Below are 23650 nucleotides of genomic sequence, written 5' to 3'. Positions count from 1 at the left end.
AAGTAGCAAGTCTAAAAGGAAGGGTCTATGCAAGAAACACTAAGTTTGTAGCTTTTATGGGTCACTACTCCAAAGTTATGAGGTGGGCGAGGTCCAAGACATATGTACAGCCAAACACTGTACTCCACGCTGCTTAAAAGCTTGATTGCCCTGTGTTACCTGCTTGCATGCCTGTCGACACTCCAAGGTAATAGCCAGTTCACAGCAGCCTAAGCCAACCCAGCCATCAGACTTCTTAAACACACCTTAAAAACAAAATGTTCAAGTGTTTTGGTCATAAGTAGTGATAAACACAAACAGCATGCCAGACTGGTTCATGGATATCACTAAAAGTCAAAGCAGGTGAACATAGGAAAACTAGTTCAGACAGTAGGACCTCATAATTATTAAGTCCCTCCCCCAACCCTTTCTCCCAATGCTATCAGTCTTTTCAGCGTCCCTCACAGCTGAATTATACGGTCCTTTTTCTTTCTCTCTCCCCACCCTAAACTCTCTCTAGGTCATTCTCACTCTTGGGTAGGCAACATCTCTGAGCGCATACAGGTTTACGGAAAGCAAGGAGAAGCCTTCCTCACCTTGAGACTGTGAATTGGGGGCAAAGGTTCCAATTTAACTTAAAAAGCAAACAAAAAGGGAATAAGTATCATTGTATTCAAACTATTAAATACCCACAATGCATAAAACCCACGATACTCTTCTCTTTAAAACCTGATACACAGTAAATGACTGGAGTATCTCCTATGAACGAGGACTGATTTTGATGGATACACTTAATTATAGGACAAAATGACTATTCTGGTTCAATGCATAGCAGCTATTTCTCCAACCAAATTACTGTGATACTAAAAGGTGACACAATTTACAAGTGTTCTAATACATTTTTAATGTCCCTTTTTGCAATCATAAATGTCAATAAATGACTCCTTATGTAAAATTAGAAGACACAAATAACAATTATGAAAAGATTTATGCCTATAAGGATGCTGCAAATTCCTATCTATTCAGAAATGCATTATGCTGCTTTCATTTAATACATAGATCTATAAATCCACATGTACACTAAATTATATTTAATTTTTTAAAAATGTCAAGGATCCAAATAAAATTCGGACTTAATACAAATACAAAAACACTTTGCTAAAAAACAAGACAGAAGCAAATGCCCCACAAAGTTCTCAAAGCATAATTATAAACCACCCCAATTATTAAAAATGGCTAAAAATACCACATAACCATAAGCTTCTGTATCCCTATATTTTTTAAGGGTACAAAGGGTAACAGACTCCCTTCTAATCCCATTGCCTAGTATAGCTTCCTCTGCTGCTGGCTATTCAGAATCACTCACATTTTAGAAAGACTTCTGAATGGAATCAATGTAGGTCATAAACTCTGTAAACTACAATAATGCAGTATATTGCTGTTTCCACATACCCAGCAGTCTCTTAGAAAATATTAAACTGCTCAACAAGCATTTACATTCACTGAGCCCCATTATGTACAAGGCACTCTATTAGTTACTATGTAGGATATGAAATAAAGTATATGATTTATCCCATTATGGGGAATATAGTTTGGTAGAAACTCTGTGTGTATGTGTGTAGACCATGGAAATTCTAGGAAGGCAAATTGTCCAATTTGTTTGAAATGCAAACTTCAAACAATGTGAAAGCCTTTAGAGTTCAGACATGCATAAGACATACTCAGATATCTTTTCAAGGCAACTGGCTTTAACCAGGACTGGAAAATGAGCTTTAATCCCAGAGACCATAAATGCCAGGCTAGGGAGTTTGAGCTTTATTCCAATGGAAGTGGATATCCCCTGAGGTACTGAAGAGGAGAGCTATGATCTGTTGAAACACCAGTTACAAGGTTATTAAAATCTCCTATCCCAAGAGTGCAATAATAAAGGCTTGAACTAGGAGAAGAAAGGACAGATGCAAGATTTTAAAAGGGGAGAGTCAATGGAGCTAAAAAGAAAAAGCAATCAAAGAAAACTTGAGGGTTTCCAGTCTAGTGTCATTCATGACAGGCAGCTGTAAAATAAGTTGGTTTTAGATTTGCACTTTGGATGTCACCTGGATGCAGAGATCCAGGTAGAGATGTCCAGAAGTCACAAATGATAACTTGAATTTGAAAGGTGTCTTCCTAGAGGTGGTTAGTTAACACTTGTGGGAAGCAAAGAGATTGCCAGTGTGGAAGAGGACCAAACAGAGGAATAACCATTTTATTGGGTGAAAGAGGAAAGAGGTTAGGAGAGGACGAGGTCATGAGGCCAAGGTGGAGTCACAAGGAGGTAGTGGTCAATAATATCAAGTATCATAGGGAAATCAAAGAGAGTAAATACTGAGAAAAAACCTTAAGATATAGGAACCAAGAGATCCTGGTGATCTTTTCAAGACCAGTTTCACTATGAGGGCAACAGCAGAGACAAGCATACTGTTAAGGATCAAGTGAATAAGAGTAAGTTATACATCTGAAAATTCAGCTGCTTAAGAGAAAGAATAGAAACTCAAGGATATATTAGGTTATAGGACTATGACACAGATTTTACAATCTCAGAATAAGTTTTTAAAAATAAAGTGCTAACCATGTAAGAACTTGTTCATTATACTTCAGAAGATTGGAGACTGTTGAGAATTAGGCTTGGGGCTGATTAATGATTGTGCATTGAGTCCCCTATACAGAATTTTATTGTTGTTAACAACCATTTGATCAATAAATATGAGAGATGCCCTCTCAAAAAAAAAATAAATAAATATAAATAAAGTGCTAAATGTTACACTTCTATTGCTTACCTGGCAAAGATGAATTCATACAACTCCAAATTTCAACCTAAAATTGTAATCACCAAAAGGCTTTTATGTAGATAACGAGTTCCTAAGTATGACATTTTCTACAGAAATTACGTATAGCTAATTTGATTATGTTTTGTCTCTAGGCATCAATGTTCTTAGGACTATATGAGTATCAAGCAGCTATTCAGGGAAGAAAAGATAAAACTGAGATATAGAAATATTGCTTGCTCTTTCCCCATCATCTAAGAGCACTAAGGATGGGGGTTACTCAGGATACTTATTGGAACCACTGTTTCTAAGCACAATGACAAAAGTGTCTGTGGAGTGAGTAAGGAAAAATGTGTCATCCATAACTGTTTGATCACTTTTCCTGCTACATGTCATGCAAGCTACCATATCCAAAGAGGCTCTCTCATGTAAGCACAGACTTTCTTAGCCTGGCCCATGAGCATCCCAAATACTGAGGATGGCCCGAGTATTAGAGACATTTTAAGTTACATGATTCCAACAGGCAAGCAATATATCTGTAGTATACGAGAAAATGGGAAGATAGGAATAATGAGAAGTCATATATTTTCCCTTATCCCAAATCCAACTTTCAAAACAAAATGAGTGTAATTACTATGGTTTTCATAAAATCATCAAAATATAATAACAAGTAAAATTCCAAGTTTCAGATAAACTATTACAATGAAATTTAAAGACTGGACTGCATTAACATTTGATATTGTTCTTATACCTGCACTATAGAATAAACAATAAAAAAAGGAGGACAGTATCCTATCCAACAATTTGTGTGAAGGTCTTTTTAAAGCATCTAGTTCAATCTATCATTTTGACTACACACCCCAATCGTTTTGATAAATTTGCTAAAGCTAATAAAAGTAATCCTTAGACAAAAGCTTCCGTAGTAAAATTAAACAAGACCTACCATTGTTTCAGGGCAATAATCTGGAGCTCGCTGCAACAGATGTTTTAGTCGGGATTCACTTTTTGAGGAGAATATCTATTTGATATACAAAAAAAGTTTTTGTGACATTTTTCATATGAAATAAGAGATAAAATTTGTTTTCCTCTAGATTTATCAGTTGTCTAGAATATTTTTCAAGTTCTATTTATAAATGGTAAACCTTTGGAAAGACCCAAGTTAAAGCTGAGATAATATTTCTTAAAAGGTTTGTTAGTTTGGCAGATAATCAAGAAAGTCCAAATACAGCAAGTCTAGACCCTTTTCTACTGCCGAAAACCAGAGAAAACCAGGCTACCAACTTCAAGGATAGGGGAGAGAAAGAAACACAAAAACAGTCAAAGAAAGAAAAAAAAAGATAAATTTATCCTAAACTGTCCTAAAAAATGCTTTTAGTCAACTGACCACAATAAAAAACAGACTAGGTCACACCCTTGACATTGGTGAAGAACAAATCTGTGAATAGCATTGTGGCATAACTTCTCCAGAAAATGCCATAAAATAGAGACAAAGTTATTTTTTAATAAAGATGCTGAAGAGCCGACAAGTTCACACACCAGGCTAACTGGCTCACTTCCAAATAGGACTTTTATTAATGCAACTATAATTCAATGTCCCAGTAAATTATAATCATTATATATACCAAACTTGCATGGTTATATGCAAATAGTCAAGACTGTAAAATCCATAGTGCTAAGGACAATGAAAAAGGATTTACCTTCAGTTAGTTTTGGCAGTCATTTTTCTCCAAAACTACCAACAATTAATAAGTGAAGAGAGCTAGACTACTACTATTTTGCAACCCTTAGTGAATTAATGCACTTAGCCAATTACCAACAATGACAGGTAATGTTACAAAAAGAGACAACCAGACGCAGTAACCGTTTATGATTAAGACTGCCAAATAGACCAAACAAAAACAAAACCTAACCTGAGTCTGATCAAGCTTCTGGGTCCATTTCCAAAGGTAGCTGCTAGTTATGTGTTGCTATCTAAATTTAAACTTAAATCAATTAAAATTAAACTGAAACTTTATTCCTTAATCTCCTTAATCACATTTCAAGTGTTCACTTGGCACTTGTGCCTAGTGCCTACTGTGCTGGATCACAAACACAGAATGCTCTAAGTTTACCTACCAGTTACTAAGAAATATAGAGGAAAGAGGAACACATTAAATGATACCATGAGGATGCAAAGAGCATAATTCAGACTGGGAAACTCTGCAGGACAAATGACCAGATTTATTCATCAGATAAAGTACAAGGAGAGAAACTCATAGATCAAAAGATACGGACATATAACCAATTGCAATGCATGTACCTCACCTGAATCCTGATTCACACTAAGAACAAAAACTAAACAAAAAGTTACAAAACAACTAGAAATCTGAAAAACAACTAGATATTTGAATATTACATTTTCTTTTTTTTTTTTTTTTTTTTTTTTAATAATTAGTTTTTATTGAAGGGTAGTTGACACACAGTATTACATTACATGAGTTTCAAGTGTACAACACAGTGGTAGAACATTTATATACATAATTCTAGGTTCCAGCTATCACCCTACCAGGCTGTTACAATATCTTGACTATGAATATTACATTTTCTAAGAAGTGATAATGGTATTATAGTTTGTTTTCCTAGTACTTATAATTTATAGATACAAACTGAAAATTTAAGAATCAGATGATATGACCTGAGATTTGCTTCAATATAATAGGAGGGAGGAGGGGGTAGGTACATAAATGAAACACAACTGGCCTTGACTTAATAGTTGAAGCTGAATATGGGGTTTATTATACTTTTCTTTACCTTTGTGTGTAGTTGAAAATTCCCACTGTAAAAAGATGAAAAGAAAAATAGATGGAGAAAGACAAATACCAAATGATTTCACTCATTTGTGGAGTATAAAAGCAAAGCAAAACAGAAGGAACAAAACAGCAGTGGACTCAGACACCAAGAAGGACTAGCGGTTACCAAAGGGGAGAGGGTGGGGAGGGAGAAGGGGATTAAGGGGCACTGTAATTCACAATCACAATATAGGCAGGTCACCAGGACAGTAGTACAGCATGGAGAATATAGTTAATGACTATAACATCTTACTACGTTGATGGAAGTGACCGCAATGGAGGGGGTGGGGACTTGATAATATGGGTGAACCCTGAACCACACTGTGTTGTGTATCTGAAACCATCATAAGATTGTGTATCAATGATACTTTAATTTAAACAAATAGATGGAAAAAGACAACAATGAAAGGTAGGAAAGAGTGAAAAAGAGAAAGGAAATAAAGAATAGAAAGAATGAACATGTTGTTGGTAGTGGAATGGGAAGTGACAGAATCTGGACAAGAGTACTGCCTTTTGGAATAAGCCCTTCCACCATCTGAGAGAGACCTAGGTTTCACCTTAGGCTACAAGCATTCTCCGAGGACACGTCAGCAAGCCACAAGCCCACCTTTTCCCTGACCCCTCCCCTCAAAGAGCCCACCAAAAATCCTGGCCATAAAAAACCTCTTGGCCTGTTAGAGACCCTTTATTCCCCCGTTTGTTCTGCTCCCCAGAACAGAGGTCCCTCTCAGGCTTAGCAATAAACCTGATTTGCACTATGGAGTTGGCATCCCCTCTTTTCCTTTCAGGAAGCAGCACAGTGAAGGCCAGGATCCATTCCCTCTTCTCTCAACTCCATCTTCTCACAAAACAGAATACCAGAAAATAAAAGCAGAAAACCTACAAGTACTTGAAACCATTTAGAACAATGGGAAGAACAGTGAGCCTAATAGCCTTCTCGGCCATAGCCTAGTGGCTAAGAGCATGAATTTGGTAATCAAACACATCTAGATTTGAGCCTCTGCTCCTCAAGTTACCGGCTTGGAGAACTTGTCAAATTATGTAACTTTCCTATACCTCAATTTCCTCACCTATAAAATGCAGATAGCAACATTATTTCCTTCAAGGACCTGATGTGAGAATTAAATGAAACAATACGTCTTGGAACATCAGGAAAAAAAGAGAAAATTTTGCTCCCCAGGTTCCAGTTTCCTGAATAACTAACAAGCAAAACTAAGAAGTTGGGCAATCTGTCAAGTCCCTTCTGTCTTAAACTGATGATTCTGTTAAGTAGAATGAATTAAACTGAAAAAACACAGTTACTAGAAATACATTTAGCTGAAAGAAGGCAGCATGTATATACTTACAGATAACAAGGTAGACAAACATAAGCAGTTACTTTTCTCACTAAACAACTAGCAATCACACCTAAAAAGAAAGATGAACGCTTACCCAGATATATATGCTATGATTATACAAATCATCTCATCGCAAAAAAATTTAATGATTGAACTTATACCCCATTCAAGGCAGAAAAAATCAGATCACAGGGTTTACAATCCTGATCTTGAGAGGTTTCTTTACCCATACTTACCTCCTCCCTCTGTCTTAACTCATTTCCCTTTGTCTTCCAACTAGTAAAGTCCTCTCATCTTGGAACAAATCTTTTCCTGCACTGACTTACTGACTTCAACTAATATCCTACTTTTTCCTTTCATTGCAACCATTTCTTCATTAATCAACATACAAACATTCACTGATCAGCTTCCAGGAGCAGGGGCATGAGTACAACAAAAATGAGTAAGATACGTCTCTAAAGTCAAAGATTTTATAATGTAATTGGGAACATAAGACATAACATAAAACTGAACACATTCTGTACATAATAAATTTAAATTAAAAAAGTTTTAAATCCCTGCCATATGACTTTCAGCCCCACTACTCCAATCAATCTAGAAATATTTATTTAGAGTTTTGAGTGTTAGACACTACATTAAGCACTGGGGGATTCAGCATAAACAAAGGAAACAACCATCACCTCTCTAGAATAATTGTCTCCCCAAACTATCTTCTTTTTAAAACTTAAAAATTCCTTTTCTCAGATCTCAAACTTCATGACCTTCATTTGGCACCTGACACCTTATTTTACTGACTATCATAAAACACCAGCCCTCACTTATTATCTAGATTCCAATCCTTAAAAGTTTTAATTCCAAATCACCAAACTGTCTTCATACTGTGCTTTCTTTGTCCACTGAGAGTTCAGCAACTCACCTTCCCCTGAAACCAAATCTTTTCCCCAGCCTCCTATAGCCATCAAGGTAGACTATTCATTGCAACTCAAAACCTAAATGTCGTTAGGACTCCATTCTTTTTTCATTCCCTATGGGTTGAATAAATAATGATTCCTCACTCCTGGCATTTCATTTTTTTTTTCGTTTTTAAATTTTTTATTAAGGTATGATTGATACACAGTCTTATTTTGAATGAGCTCTACTAGTCTTGGCAGCCTGGCCTCTCTCCACACCACACTCATTCACTCTACCAGTAACTGGGATGCCTGACTTCTCTGACTGTTAAGTTTGGTTGGAAGAAGCAAACATATGTAACCCAACCCTTCCTTCTCTGCCTCTGGGATTGTCTAATTCTGTAGGTTAGTGTGTATCTGGATATAAAAGTACATTCAACATCTGGGTAACTAGTAAGAGAAGTAATATCTGGGTTCCTATCTGCCTTATTCCTTTGCCTTATCTCTCATTTGTTAAGAACTTAGTCAGGGAAGACTGTTCTTTATTAAGGTGACTATAGTGTTCACTTAAATTGCTAAGTTAAAGAAATTCTAACATTTCAGATTTTGAAGAAATTAGGTGACTATAGTGTTCACTTAAATTTCTAAGTTAAAGAAATTCTAACATTACTGATTTTAAGAAATTAGACTTTGCCTACTGCAGAGGCCTCATAAAAATCAATCACCCCATGGAAAACCAGTGGAAAAAATAAGAGGAAACAAAGCAAAAAGTCAGGAAAGCAATGCTTCCAAAAGTAGCAGAGCTACTGTAAAAGCTAGCTCCCTTTCAGTAACACCATCAAGGGGCCACTTTTGCTATTAAAAGCTATCGTTCCAGCAGTAAATTTGCAGAAAATGTAATTTACTATAGTGTTTTGACATGAATTCTACAGTAGTCATCAGATTAGTTGAGTCACTGCCTTATTTTATAACTAGAGTATCTTGCAAAATCTTACTAAATTCAAAATACTGTTTGAGAGAAGTTTTAATCCCAGTTACGTAGCTCTCTAAATTTTAGAAAGTGACAAAATCCAGATTATTATTTGAGAACTCCTCCAAAAGATGACTGATGCCATTAAGTCCCAAGTGCTTAGGCTAGAACTATACAATCAAGATGATTAAAGAAGATAAAACTTTACAAACAGGCATTGTCACAGGGGAACTTGCCTAAAAAGGCTCAACCAGCAAAATTCAAACCTACAGAAAAGTTTCAAAAATGGCACAACATACATCCACATAGCTTTCATCTAGACTCACTCATTACTTTTCACAACATTTAACACTTACTACATATTTTATTTTGATGAAACATTTTAGAATTTATTATAGACATGATCATTCATTCCTTAACCCCAGCATGTATCTCCTAAGAACAAAGACACTATCAAACCACAATAGAATCACCAAATTCAAGATGTCATTGATACAATATTATTACAGTCCATATTCAAATTTCACCAATTTATCCCAATGACATCCTTTATAGCAATCTTTTTTTTATTCCAGAATCCAATCCAGGCTCATGAGTTGCATTTAGTGGTCATGCTTCTTTAGTTTCTTTAATCTGGAAGTTTCCTAGCCTTTTTCTAACACTGATACTTTCGAAGAGAACAGGCTGTTGTTTTGAAGAATATCCCTCCATCACAGTTTCACTATTGTTTTCTAATGATTCAGGTTATGTATTTTTGGCAAGAATCCTACTAAAGACACTGCTCTTTTCAGTGTCTTAAGTCAGCAGACACATATTAAATCTATTCCATTATTGGTAATGTGAACTCTGATCTCTTGGTTAAGGTGCTGTCCAACACATTTCTCCAAAATAATCATACTTAATAAACAGTTATATAACTAAGAGCCTCTAAAATTATTATGTAAGCTTACCTGTTCACACACATCATGGCACATTTGGTTATCCTTTGAATGATTACAACACAACGCACCTAGGGAGAAAAAATAAACACCTGATGTTGCCTACTGTTTAAGTAGACAATACGATTAAGCTAAATCAGATAGTTATACAAACTCTTTATCCAACAGATTATTATTATTATTCATTTTAACTCAACAAACCTTCATTATGCACCATTACAAACGAAGGTCAATGCTAGGTTTGAGGGCTTGGTTGCTGCCATGAGAGACTGTCATGTAAGAGTAATAGCTACTGTGTATTGTATACTTTCTATGTGCCAGAATTTTACTTAGTTTATTATCTCATTTGATCCTTACAATTCCCCTGTGGACTATATTCTATTAATATCTGTCATGAAAGGTTAAATAAAAAGACAGTGAATTTTGTTTTGGACATGTTAAATTTAAGGTTCCTACAGGACATCCAGATGGAAATTCCAGTAAAGTCAGAAAGCCAAGCCTGGACTGCAGGTAAAGCCAAGCCTAAAGATCCACATGTGGAAGTCATCAGCACACAGAAGGTATATGGAAAAGAAAGTCATTGCCTGGAGAGTGTTTCTAGTGAGAAGTGGACACAGCAACAAATTCTCAAAAACAGCAGTATCTGAGACACGGGAACAAACAAGGAAAGAGATTGAGATAGAATAGTCAGAGAGGCAGGTCAACAGAGAGTGTGACATCACGGAAGAGGGAGCCGTTAGTATCAAGGACCAGAACATTCAGGTTAGATTGACTTAAGAAAGGAAATGGATTTACTAAGTAGGAGGCCACTTAGTGACCTTCACAAGGTACTTTCTGTGAAGCTGGTATAAGTGAATGATATTAAGGAGCAAACCAGAGGTGAGGAAGTATGAATAGCAAATAGGCTCTCAATAAGTCTGGCAATGATAGCAGGAAAAGAGTGGTAGTTAGAGGGGGATGCAGGATCAAGGCAGGAATCCCCATCCACCTTCTTTAGAGTGGCCTTTGTCCCTGGTTCCTGGAGACTAAATCCTTGGAATTTCCTAAGTAACAGGAGTGCCTTTTTTTATGCCAATAAGGTGACCCATGGTCTCACTCTTCAGGATGGGGACTGGCCATGCCAGAAAGACTAGTCATGTGATTAGAAGGTTGGGGCTTTGAGCCACATATCAGCCTGACCTTTCAACTTCCACAGGACAGGGGTACTGGAGATTGAGTTCAACCACATGACCAGTAACTCAATCGTGCCTATGTGATAAAATCCCAATAAAAACTCTAGGTACTGAAGCTCAGGGGACCTTTCCTGTTTGGTAAAGACATTGATGTGCCAGGAAGGTGATGCACACTGACTCCATGAGGAGAGGGCACAGGCCTGCATTTCCTCCCAGACTTGCCTTGTGCATCTCTCCATTTGGCTCCTGATTTGTATCCTTTATAATAAAATTGTAATCATAGTTATGATTACACTCTGAGTTCTGAGTCATTTTAGTGAATTACCAATTTTGAGGGGGCCATGGAAATCCAGGATTTACAGCCAGTTGGTCAGAAGTGTGGGTGGCCTAGGGACCCCCAAAGTGTGGCTGATGGCTGGAGTAAGGGCAGTCTGGTTGGGGACCATGCCCTTTAACTTGTGGAGTCTGTTTTAACTCTGGGTAGTAAGTGCCAGAATTGAATTGCCATAAAGCCAGCTGTGGTTGAAACAGAATATAGAGAAATGAGGCAATTGCTGGAAAGGGATATGGGTTCAAGAGGCACTGTGTTAGGGGTCAGGGGTACAATAGTGAATAAATGTTATGCTTTCTGACTTCATCCAGGTTACAGTGTAATGGTAGAACAAAGTCTAGACTAGAGGAAAGGATATAAGGACACTAATAAAATAAGCGGGAAGCTGACATTCATTTTTGGGTGAAATCGAGATTATATCTGAAAACAGAAAGGGTTGAGATGGGGTTGGGGACTTGAGGTAAAACTGTAGAGGTCTGGAACAGCCACTCTGGAGAGTAAAGGAGGCAACTATAGACATATTTCTCAAACTTGTGTCCTATGAAACACTGCTGCATGAGTTGTTGATATGTATTTCTCAAGAAAAAATGCTTCATGTTCAAATAAATTGGGAAATAGAGGATTAAAAAAAGAGAATTACTGTTGGACTTCACAAAGGCTTTAATATTTTAATATGCATTATTAATCTCCTAAAAAGGAATCACTAGACAGATTTCTCAGGGCACACAACACTTCTTTCATGCTACTTACTAACATTTCAGAATGCCAGTTTGAGAAACACCAAATTAGAAAAGGAAAACTGCTGCCAAGCAGCATTATGGGTCCAGAGAAATTCATAAATTGGCTATGGAGATAATCAGCAGGGCTATTTTACTATTCTAGAGTACAGCTCACTGGAAAAAGATACAGCTGGATGGATCAGGGACTGTCTAGACTGGCAAGACAAAAGAGACAAGGAGATGAAAATACTACATTTCGGACAGCTACATCTGATACTATGGTTAAATATATATATGTATATATATATATTTGCAACAATCTTTGCAATTGAAATCTATACAATTTTGGCATACAAATTTAGAGGAAAGCAGAGCCTTTTTGATTGCAGGTAGGCTTCATACTGGAGAGAAATGAATAAGTAAATGAATTTAAAAAGTCCTTTTAGATCTTACCAACAAGACTTCTAAGTTGGAAACTGGAAATTGTTTTCACATAAAACAACAGGGTATATACTATTGGCATATTACTATAGTTTGGTTTCATAAAAGACTATTGTGGGGCTGGCTTTCTAACACTATTTCTATGGGAAAAGGTATTCTGAAGTTCTGAACATACAAGTTAAAAATTCCGAAGAACATTAACATTTCACTAAGTTTCACAAGAAAAAATTTCCTTGCTTGTAAGGCTACAGTTACTTTCTTAGAAGCTCAATTTCAAGGCGGGCCCAATCACTCATGAAGCTTTCTCACCAACGCCCACCCTCCCCTGCCATGCCACACCATGCTACCTCCATCTTCTAAGATTCTGTTATGTTCCCAGCCTCACTGGAACGGGGAAGGCAGGCAGGGGGTAAAAAAAAAAAAAGGCTCGCCTGTGTGACACTGATGTGCTCTCTGAAGTGCTCTAGAAGTTGCCACTTCATACTATCTAACACACAGGTCATATGAGGGCAAAAAATCCAGCTGATCATGAGCAAAGATAACTCAGGATAACATACGGTCCCAATAAGCACAGGCTTAGTAAAAAGTAAACAATCAGGCAGACAAGAGTCTGATTTGGGACTAGGGATATTTGAAAAAGTTTCTTGGAGCAAAGGTCTGTTTAGAACAGAAACAGAAAACATGTTATAGTCCTGTAACAAAGGAAGGTTTTACTTTTAAAAAATTAGCCTATTCTTTTCCTATTTAATGGTAAATGTCAAATTTATAGCAGTGACTCCCAAAGTTAAAATTTTCAAATAATTCCTTTTTTCATTAAGAAACCCCAAAATGTGGAAATGAAAAAGAAAAATGATCTATACTCGCACTGTCTTGCCAGATCGGTGTTGACATTCTGACATATTCCTTTCTAGTCTTTCCAAAAGCCTTCTGTTATTTCTGACAAGATGGGGTTAAAGAGGGCAACCCAAAATCATCTGGTAATAACTCCCCTACCCCTCCCAACCAAGCATTCCTCTGTAACAGTACATTTCCTCCCTGGAGAAGACTGCCACCTCTGTGAACAGGCAAGGGGACAAATGCTCCATCACATTTTTCATACTTTATTCTTAACCTTAGCCATTATTATATTAGTGTACATTTTTCTTCCTTTGAAACAAAAACTTTTTAGAATCTTTAACGCTGCATATTTTCTAAGAAATTAACATCAACTCATATGCCTTCATTAAGCATGGAAGAAGGGATTCAAATGTAATTAATGTGTCAATTAAAGGTCTTTGTCTTTTTTAGAGCTATTAAAATGGGTTAATTGGGTCATTCGGCTATTAGAGTGCAAAAAAGTACTCTCAAGACCTAATATTTTATACAAGAGAAGACAATGAGCTCTAGAAATGTTTTGTTTTTATAATTTGAGTCTAATCTAATTTCTTGTTCTTCAAGAAAAATAGTTTAAAACTCTGCCTATTCTCATAAAATGGAAATGAACAGATAAAGATAAATTAGTTTAAAATAAAACTTGATACTGACATGATGAAAATAAAAACACAGGTGTTATCCTCATTAAAGACATAAGAATGAATGTCATATTTTGCATTTTTCTTCTAAGAGTTTGTAATTATAAAATCAATAAAAAGCAAAACTGATTGCTAAAGACCAAGCATGCTGAGTTTAAGAAGGTATTAGCGTAACCTAGAAATATGCAAGCAGAATTACCCAATAATTAGAAACATCAAGGTTTGGTTGTTAGTTTGGGCCACATGTGTACTAAAGAAAGGCAAATAAGCAGGAAGCACATGCTCCTGCCACAAGGGGAAGAAAGCAACTTCTAAAACCAACCCAGCATTAAAAAAAACAAACACACACCCTAATCTAAAACCAAAATATTCATTGAACTACAGGATTTTTTGAAGTTAAAAGGATTTTGCCAGAAAAGCCACCTAAAACCTGTAATTCAATTTGGTTAATGAAAAGCCAGTCTTGTTTTTCTTTTCTAAAGAAAATAAAGACCCCCCTCTAGTTAATGTCTTCCTAAATAATTACTAAAACAGAATATATACATATCCCACACTGAGGGGGGAAAAACCAAATCTGAGCTGACACTGGAAAAAGGTCATTCTAAATAAAAAAGATATGTTAATGAAAAGTTTGACCTTACCTTAAATCAAATTTTTCTTTTCAAAACAGCCTGGAAACTCACAATCATTTTAAAACATTTAAAACTGCAACTTTAACTTATAAATGCATTCCTGTAACTGTCACATTTATCCCTTTAAAAATACATGTGTTTGCATTTATGTACAAAATTTATCATCAGCCAAGGAAAAACCAAACAAAAAATGATTATCCATATACCCATTACCTGTAGTCAACATTGCTAACATCTTGTTATAATGCTTTATTTATCTAGACATATATATATACTTTTTTTTTTCCCTGAATCAGTTGCAAGTTAGATATCCTTCTCCACTGCTTGCCTCATACTTCACTACCACAACAGCCAATTACACTTACTTTATTCTATCTCCCAGATTAGTTTTAGAGTAGACCTTTCATATCATGGGCCTTCCAATGAAGGGCCTTCAATGACTTCCTGCAATTATTCCCTATCTATCATTTCCCAGTCTTCTTCTGACTTTCTATTATTTTTTTAACAACGAAAGCCTTGAGCACATTTACCTTGAACACAGCCTTCTGCCTGAAATGATTAGGGTCCTCTTCCTGCTGACCTAAATTGCAAACATCGTTCAAAGTTTAAATCCCATCTTAACTTTTAGTAAGCCTTTCTTCTCCAACAACTCCAAGCCAGAGTGGTTTTTTGGATTTTTTTTTTTGTTGTTGTTATTGTTATTTAAGGCCCATTATTCAGTCAGAACTGGAAACTTTAACACTTAACTCATCTCTAATCATTTCATGTGTGTATTTATGATATCCCCAGATTGACCGTAAATTTCTTATACCCATTTAGCATGGTGCTCAGCTCAAAAACTTTATTAATTGGTTAATAAGTAATAATTTCCTAGTTATACAAGGCCTTTTCACAGAAAAAGTTTCACTGTACCACTTCAGTACCACATTTCATACGGTGACCAACCAATTAGTTAGCAAAACATCATATGAGTTTTTGGACTAGGTCAAAAGATAAATTGCACCAATCATATACTCAAGAACAGAGACATGCAGCCATTTGGGGGTGGGCTCTGCAGCTATAAGGTCAAGAGCTGGGGCTGGAGAAGTTTAAGTTTTATGGTGGTGCAGAAACCATGAGTAAATAGAGGAAGCTGGTTGGTGGAGGGTTGGAAATGCAAGAGATGCACAGAGAGAAGCTATGAGAGGTAGAAACTGTCTTTAAAAGTCGGCTTCATTCCCGGCAGCTCCAGTTCCCACAGCAGCAGTCCCTGAGGTTGTGTTGTGCTGAATTTCCTATCCTGGGATTTCCATGCACATCCCTGTTAGATGCTACATTAACTAGCCCCCTAATCCTGAGGCACTTTGGTTTCTTTCCTTTAGGGACCAAAAGAGCATTAACCCAGACACTCATCACTATGAAACAACTAAAGCAAATGACTCTCCTAAGGTCCTCTCCCCAGATACTAATAACCAGTATTCTCAGATAATCCCCTTCCCCACTCTATGCTGCAGGCCTCCCTTTTATCAAATAAAAGACCTAAAAGTATGGCTCCCAGTAATTTATTCCATGATCAGAATGTTTATCTTAATACCACTTTTCTTATAGTCTTCATGTTATCTATGTATTTCACAGCATCCATCATGTTATGTGCTACGTACCTGACTAAATCACATGATTTTTTCCTCCAATATGTTTTTCAGATTTAGAATATAAATAGATATGTACTTATATAACCATATATTAGTAATGTACACATATGATACATTTTTTGGTGACATTTAATGTCTGAATTTTCCACTACACTATTAACCCCATGAAAGCAGAGACCATGTCTGTTTTGCTTACCACTTTCTATCTAGTGCCTAAACAAGGTATCTGGCCCTATTAACAGTTTAAAAAATAGTTACTGAATAGATTAATTACAGGTATGAAATTTAGCTTAATGAACAATGGATCTGAGGCAGTTATTCCTAATATCCATAAGCATATACAAAAATGGAACATTTGATTCTCTTCCTAGCTTATCTGCCAACCCTCCTACAACCTGTTCCTCTCCATCCTCCTGACCTCAGTAAATGGCATAAATTGCTCAACGTAAAAATCTACGCATAATCTTTAATTCCTCCCTCCTTCACTTCCCACACCCAACCCATCAGCAATGTATCCTGAACCTCTCTCCTTCTATCCTCACCACCACTCTAAATCACAATCATCTGCCAAAGACTAGACTAGTCACCCTGCTTTGACTCCTATCCCTACAATCACTTTCATTTCATTCAGCAGAGAAATCTAAAATATATATCAAAGCACACATCTCTTACTTAAAAGTCTGACTTAAAAGTTTATTGGTTTCTATCTGCACATGGAAGAAAATGCACAATCCTTATGTGGCTTTTTGTAAGGCTCAGTACCATCAGCCCTAGCTACCCTTTGCTAACTTTGTTGTTAGGACTTTTGTTTCTTTCCTGCTTTAGGGCCTCTGCACTTCTTGGTCCCTATCCCCATCCTCCCTAAGGACAGTACCTTCACAATTTTCAGATCTCTTGTTCTGAAATTTGTTTTCTCAAAGACGCCTCTTGTCATCACTCTGTAAAGAACTGCTTCCCCTCTAATCACACAATTCTGTTATCATTTGGTTTCCTTCATAGCATACTTATCACTATCAGAAATCATTTTATTTGTTTATTGTCTTTTTTTCTCCTCTAGAATGTAAGCTCTTTAAGAGTAGCAACTAGAACGATACCTGGCATATAGTAAGCACTCAATAAATATTTTTTGAATAAACAAATTCCTGCATTACCTGTTTAGTTCTTTTAAAAAGCCACATTTATAACATATAAAAACCACCTCCTTGCCATCGTCCCACTTTCTTCTAAAAATGGCACACAGTGAAAGTATGCCATTGTGAAAGTATGATTAACAAAAGACTACTTAAATCTATGGATACAAGACAAGAACTTTTAGCAGAGTTATCAGAATATACTATCATATCTGGTCTATCACCAATCCTAGCTCTTTCTAAACTGGGCCAAGATACTTTTTTGAGAAGAAAATCTGCTTATTACTTTCCTCTAGAAAGGCGTTTGCTTTTTCTAACTTGAAATTCATTACATTCTTTTCCAGGATTTTAGGCTATTACATAATTCCTTAAATGTCAACTTACTGAAACCTAGCCCTTAATGTCACATCTTTCTCTCTTTTGTACTATTACAAAACACCTTAAATAGGAATAGAGCTACTATCAGGTGTCATGACACACAGATCCTAAAACTGCAGTATAGGGTCCCATCCAATCCCCCAAAGGGAACACTACAAGTATGCCAGGGAGGGGGCCTACAGGGGAATGGGATTGTACACTGGAATAGGAAGTGAAGCATTACTCCAATGTAGGGTAAGGCCAAACTTCACAAAAGATAATAATCATTGGGCAAATAATATCACCCTCCTTCACTGCCACCTCCCAGGAACAGGAATGAAAATCTCTAAGTTAGAACAGATAAGACTCATAAAGCCTTATACCACTGGGGACACGAGTACCCATCGTAGAGGGGTAAGGAGAGGGGGAAAGAAGGTTGTCTTAATCAGGAATACAAGCCAGGCCTTCATTGAAATACAATTTAATATTGTGCTCTCAATTTTTGCTTAGGATTGAAGAACATTTCCACACTTTCTACAAGTCCACAGTGGATGCTTTTGTCCACTGTATTACTCAGTGTCCTTTATGTAAGGAACCAGGCAACATACACTTCCTAGAATTTAGTGCAAGAGCCAAATCTCACTTTTAGATCAAACTTGGAATTTTTCTTTTTATCAAACAGTGCAACTCTATGTCACCATGGACTTTTAAAGCTGGAAGAGCCTTCAGGAATCATCTAGGCCAGCATTTTCCAAAGCATGCCTTAGGTATTATAAATAGCATTTTATAAGCAAACAAGTTCTCTCTACAATAATTTTACTGAGATATAAATCATGTTACTTAAACAAGGAGGTCATTAGACTGCGGTGGCTTTAATGCCTTAGCAGCTTACCTAAGCAAATCAAAACCTAAGTCTACGGACAATCCATCACAAACAGCCACACACGCTTTCTCAAATAAGGCAACCACTTACGTTATAGGCAATTTCCTTGCTTTGCTTCTACCTCTTCTCTATCAAAGTCTTTCCCCAGCACTTGTTACTCCCCATTTGAAGCTGCCAGATTCAAGTCTCAAAATTTAAAATTTTTAATATTTCTGTTTTTATATTAACAATAAAGAACCACTAAATTCATCCTTTTAAAATGTGCAATTCAGATGTTTTTAGTGTATTTATGGAGTTGTGTAACCGGCGCCACAAATTTCAGAGCATTTTTTCATTACCCTAAAAAGAAACCCCATACCCATTAGCAGGCATTCCTCATTCCCCCAGCAAGTTTCTTTACCACAGGAATCCTTGGACCCTTTATTGTGAATCTAAAATGTTTTGTGACTTCATGAGGAGTGCTATGTCCCAAACCTATTTAATAGCTAACATTTCAGTGCTTACTATATGCTTGTAGGTGCTATATATGTATTACCTCATTATTTCTCACAATAAAATCTATGAAAAGGTACTATATATATGTGGCTACTACGGCACAAAAGGACTAAGGTTAAGTAACTTGTCCAAGTATTCCTAACTACTCGACTCTACCTCCCACAGAACCAGCTAATTGTGTAATGAGAATGGCCAACAAGAATTCTATGGACCATAACTTTGGAAGTGCTTTAGATCAATTTCTTTAACTTAATGAGAAAACCTCGGCCCAGGAAGGTAAACTGATTTAGCCAAGAATACATAGCACTGTCTCTCCTTTGATTTCCATCTAATTGACAGCTAAATTTACTATTTAATCCTAGGTTCCTGACACAATTCTCTCCCTTCTTTGAATACTTCATGGTTTTTAAAAAATCTTTAATACTGCAAATGACCTTAGCACCCTGTTTGGGTTGATTTTGCTCTTTCTAGGTGTCTCCCCCTGTAAGCAATGCACCTCTCTGTATGTATAAATCTCAGACATCTTTTAATGTCTAGTGCAGCAAGGGGATCACTCAACTTTCCTCCCACCCCAGGTACACATCATCTCTCTGCACCCACAGCCTTTCATCTCCCCTGGTGACTTCTACCTTGAATTCCAGCTGCTTGTGTCCTGTTGTACCCAGCCTCCTAGCCAGAGAGCTCCTGGAGAGCAGAAGTTGGCATCAATTCCTAAAGCCCAGCACGTGGGAGACACTCAAGAACTGAAGTTTCACCGCCCTTAGTTTAATTCCTCTAGAGCAAGAAGAAGACTTTCCTCAAGCCTGCCAGCCCCTAGAGAGCAGAGTTTACTGATTTTCTTACAGATTTTTAAATCTGTTTCCAGCCAGAGCCCAGCGCTGTCTTGGACACACAGAGAAGAGCAGCAGCTCAGCCATTCTCTTCTGAGTCTAGAACCTGGCAGGCCGCGGGGTCCATCAACGCCGTCGGCCTTCCTAAACTGAGGATCCAGTGCAAGTAACCACCACTGGTCAGGGCAGGCTAAAGCCTGCCGCGACTCGGAAATGCGGTCGAACCCTGGCGACGATCCTGGGGGAAGATCTTTCACCCTCTCCTGACGGAGACCTGAGGCAGGTGAGCGGCCGGGGCCGCGAAGGGGAACCCTGTCCAGTGGGTGAGAGAGCCAGTCCTCGAAACCCGGGCGCCGCTCCCAGGTCAGCAGACGTTCGGCGCGGAGAGGGCAAGGGTGGAGAGGAATCGTCGCCCGTCGCGTGCCGGCACGCCTTCCCGCCTGTGGGGACTCCGGCCCCGGGGTCACCGGACGTGGGCCCGGCCGGAGGGGTCTCACGCCCTCGCGCACTCCCGCCCCCTGCCCAGCGCCATCTTGGAGCGCTCAGGCGGCTGCTTCGGACCGCCCAGAACCGTTGCCTCAGCACTTACTCACCCGCACTGCCCGGAGCCAGGCCCCCTGCCACCCCCACGGCCCGCGCCACGGCCAGGAGAAGCAGCAGCGAGCCTCGTGGGGAGGCCCGAACGGTCGCCATATTCGGGCCGGGGGGTCCGGAGCCACGGGATGCTCGGACCCAGCCTGGCCGCCGCCGCCGCAGCTCGCAAAGGCTCCGCCTCGGGGCGCTGGACCTCTCGTGATTGGCTGCGGCGCGCTCAAGCCCCGCCCCTCGGCCGCAAGTAGGTTCCAAAACCTGCTGGGGGCGGGAACGCGCTCGGGACTGCGGCTCTTTGTTACGGCCCAACTGTGCGTCCGCTCTGGTCGCAGTCCCGCAGCCAGCGTTCTCCAAGAGCGGAGCCCGAGGATGTCAGAGCTGGAAGGGCCCTGAGAACGCCTCTACCACCTCCCGAGGTTTGCAGATGGGCTCACTGAGGCTCAGAGAGGAGACCGACCTGTCCACGATTACACTGAAGTTCACCTAAGAACTAGGGCATAATCCAAGGCTGAACCAAAGGGGCTTCTCCCTTTACGTACCCTCAACGATCCTCTTATATTTCTTTGCCTTGACTTTGCCTCACCCCCAAAGAAGTTGTGCCACTTGGGACAACCCGTCCTCCACTAAAATCTGGGGGCTCTGCCGAAGACATGGTCCCCTGACAAGGGCCTGAGGCACAGATTCACCACTAAAGCTCTTCAGCACAAGCAGCCTCAATGTGTCTTTGATGTACTGTTAAGAACCTATTCCTTTTAGGAAAAGGTGGGGAAGGGGATGCACGTGTTATCTAGACATAGCATTGAATGTCAGGTTGAATTTAAACTTTTAAGAGACAATTTGGAGGTGGGTCCCCATTCCACTCCTTACCTGCAAAGTTACCATGGGAAATGTGTGAGAGGGTCCGCTGGCTATCAAAGCACCAGTTCTCTCTCCCTCTCCCTCCCTCTTTCTGGTCCTGAATTTGTACTTTTTTGTCTCCCCTCTCTTTAAAAAAAAAAAACAGAACTGTAGTTCAAATTTCTAAATTCCTTAATATTAAGTATCCAGTTGTTAACATTTCCCTTATTGTCTCATAATTTCCTCTTACAGTATTTCAAGTCCCAGACAAAGTCCATATATTGAAGTTGGTTTGTATGTTTTTTATGTGTCTCTATATCAATTCTCTTAAGTTTACAAAAGGATAACATGAAAACATGAGTAAAACAAAAGGAAAAAGGAAGTTACAATAATCTTTATCAAACATTTGCTCTGATGACAAATCACTTGCTTTAAACTCTCTGAGAGGCAATTCCTCTAGGATAGAATGATGTACAAGTATTTAACATGGTGTCAGGGGCTTAGCAATTGGACCCAATCACTTTTCCAGCTTCATCTCCACACCTTCCCTGTATCCTTGCCACCATCCTTTTGGCAGAACCTCTCATCCTGTTCCAGACCTTTTAGTTGCTTTCACCCCTCTGTCATAACATGTATCTCTTCTGCCCAGAATTCCCCAGTTCATGGCTGTTTGATTTTTCAGTGGGTGCCCTAGGGTTTATAGTTTACATTTTAACTTATTACAGTCTACTACCTTCTAATAATGACTTATTTCATGTAAAATATAAGGACAGACAACAGTATGCTTCCATTTTACCCTCTCCCATCTTTGGTGCTAATGTTGTCAGACATTTTGCTTCCACACACTATTATTATATTGCTCTAAATAGTCTATTATTAAACAAGAAATTATAAAATGAAAAGTAATATATTTTATATTTACCCACATGTTAAGCATTTCTGATTCTCCTTATTCTTTCATGTAGATTCAGATTTCACTCAGGTATCTGGAGGAAGAGAACTTTTTGATTAGTAACCTGGCAGGCTTTGTTGATTTTAATTAACTAGGACCCCATATACTGTTTTCTGGAATGTGAAATTAATCTTTAATGGAAATAATTTTTCTGGGTTTGTTTAGCCTAAACACATTTTATTATCATGAACTGACCTATCTTGATAAAGAAAAAGTCCATTTTGACTTCTTTAAGACTTCATGATATCTGGCTTCATTTGTATATAATGGGTCCATTTTTTGAAATATTAATTAATATACTTTTATTCCCAGTAATTCCTTCAGTAGAACTAAAACATGGGGGAAGGCATTCATTTCTTCATTGATAATTATTAGAGTAGAAAAATAAATGAGGACAAATTCCTAGCTTTTTGGTTTTAAAAATAGACATTTGAAATTCCAGGCAAAAAGAGTGGTTTTAAGAGTAAAAGTTTTTGAGATATCAGAACCTAGCCTGAAAAGCTGAGGGCATAAAATATCTGTATGAACAACAGACTTGGAAGAATACTCTGATCAGGCAGACACAGTCCCTCCCCTCACCAGTCCGCAACAACTTGACTCTCTCTGATGGGGGAGGGGGCAAGCTACTGGAGAGAAGGGGTCCCTTGTTGGGAGATGCAGTGGGGTGGGACTTAGAACCCCAGAAAGGCTTGAAAATATAAGGGAAGATCTGAACTTCCTTCCCTTGGAGCTCTGGGAGGTGACATGCCTCCTAAAACTCCCCTGCGCACTCAGCATGATGTGTAGAGCAGAAATGGCTGCAAGTCTGTCCTATTCCTTGCTCCCCACCTAGAGCACCACAAAAGAGTGGCTGAATGTTTTCTGTGCCCTTCAAGAGGGGGCAGGGCAGGAATTGAGGGAGAGCTCAAAGCCTGAAGGGGCCTCAAGATGAGAACAAGAAGGCTGCAGCCATTATTTGCATGGTCTGTACCACTGGATACCAGATGAGAGTGCAGGTGTCAACAGGGATTGATGATGACAACTGAGGGTCATATATCCTCCCTTCTTTCCCAGGCCCAGGTGGTGGGTTTGGCTCTGTATCGTCCTCTCAAAACTAGGGAGGGGGCTAGGGAGAGGCCTTGACTAAGCTGAGATCCAACTGAAGTGACTGAGATTAAATTTTACTCATAAAGCAGGAAGGGCACTTGCCGAGACAGACAGTTGTCCAGCAAAAACTTGTGCAGCCCTTCTAGAAGTTGTTGCTTGGCAGCGATTGCCCAGATAGAGAAAATATTTTCTAACTGCTGTCATGTTCACTATTAATGGAAGAAGTGGGAGTATGGCTATGGAGAACAAAGGTTCCCTCTGCCTCGCCCCACCAGCCCCTATACTGGGATCTCACAGGAGGATGAG

At 38.6% G+C, this 23650-nt stretch overlaps 1 protein-coding gene across 4 annotated transcripts in view; it reads right to left on the bottom strand.

The window, feature by feature from the left end:
• The window catches only part of RECK (reversion inducing cysteine rich protein with kazal motifs), a 65626-nt gene extending 44455 nt beyond the window's left edge, over positions 1–21171 (bottom strand). The window contains exons 1-6 of one of the 4 annotated variants that reach the window (XM_057498838.1): positions 20472–21171; positions 9759–9817; positions 5574–5598; positions 3727–3801; positions 2796–2832; positions 160–245 (exon numbers count right to left, since the gene is read on the bottom strand). In XM_057498838.1, coding sequence (XP_057354821.1) covers positions 160–245; positions 2796–2832; positions 3727–3801; positions 5574–5598; positions 9759–9775 — 240 coding nt within the window. In that variant the 5' untranslated portion in view covers positions 9776–9817; positions 20472–21171. The remainder of the gene's footprint in view (positions 1–159; positions 246–2795; positions 2833–3726; positions 3802–5573; positions 5599–9758; positions 9818–20471) is intronic. The other 3 variants (XM_036888441.2, XM_036888444.2, XM_036888447.2) reach the window with 3 other exon arrangements.
• Positions 21172–23650: the final 2479 nt, after the last annotated feature.

Source organism: Manis pentadactyla, chromosome 3 (genome assembly GCF_030020395.1).
Source record: "Manis pentadactyla isolate mManPen7 chromosome 3, mManPen7.hap1, whole genome shotgun sequence".
Classification (NCBI taxonomy): domain Eukaryota; kingdom Metazoa; phylum Chordata; class Mammalia; order Pholidota; family Manidae; genus Manis; species Manis pentadactyla.
The sequence above is the reverse complement of the archived record's forward strand: the minus strand, read 5'-3'. Positions and strand labels throughout refer to the sequence as shown.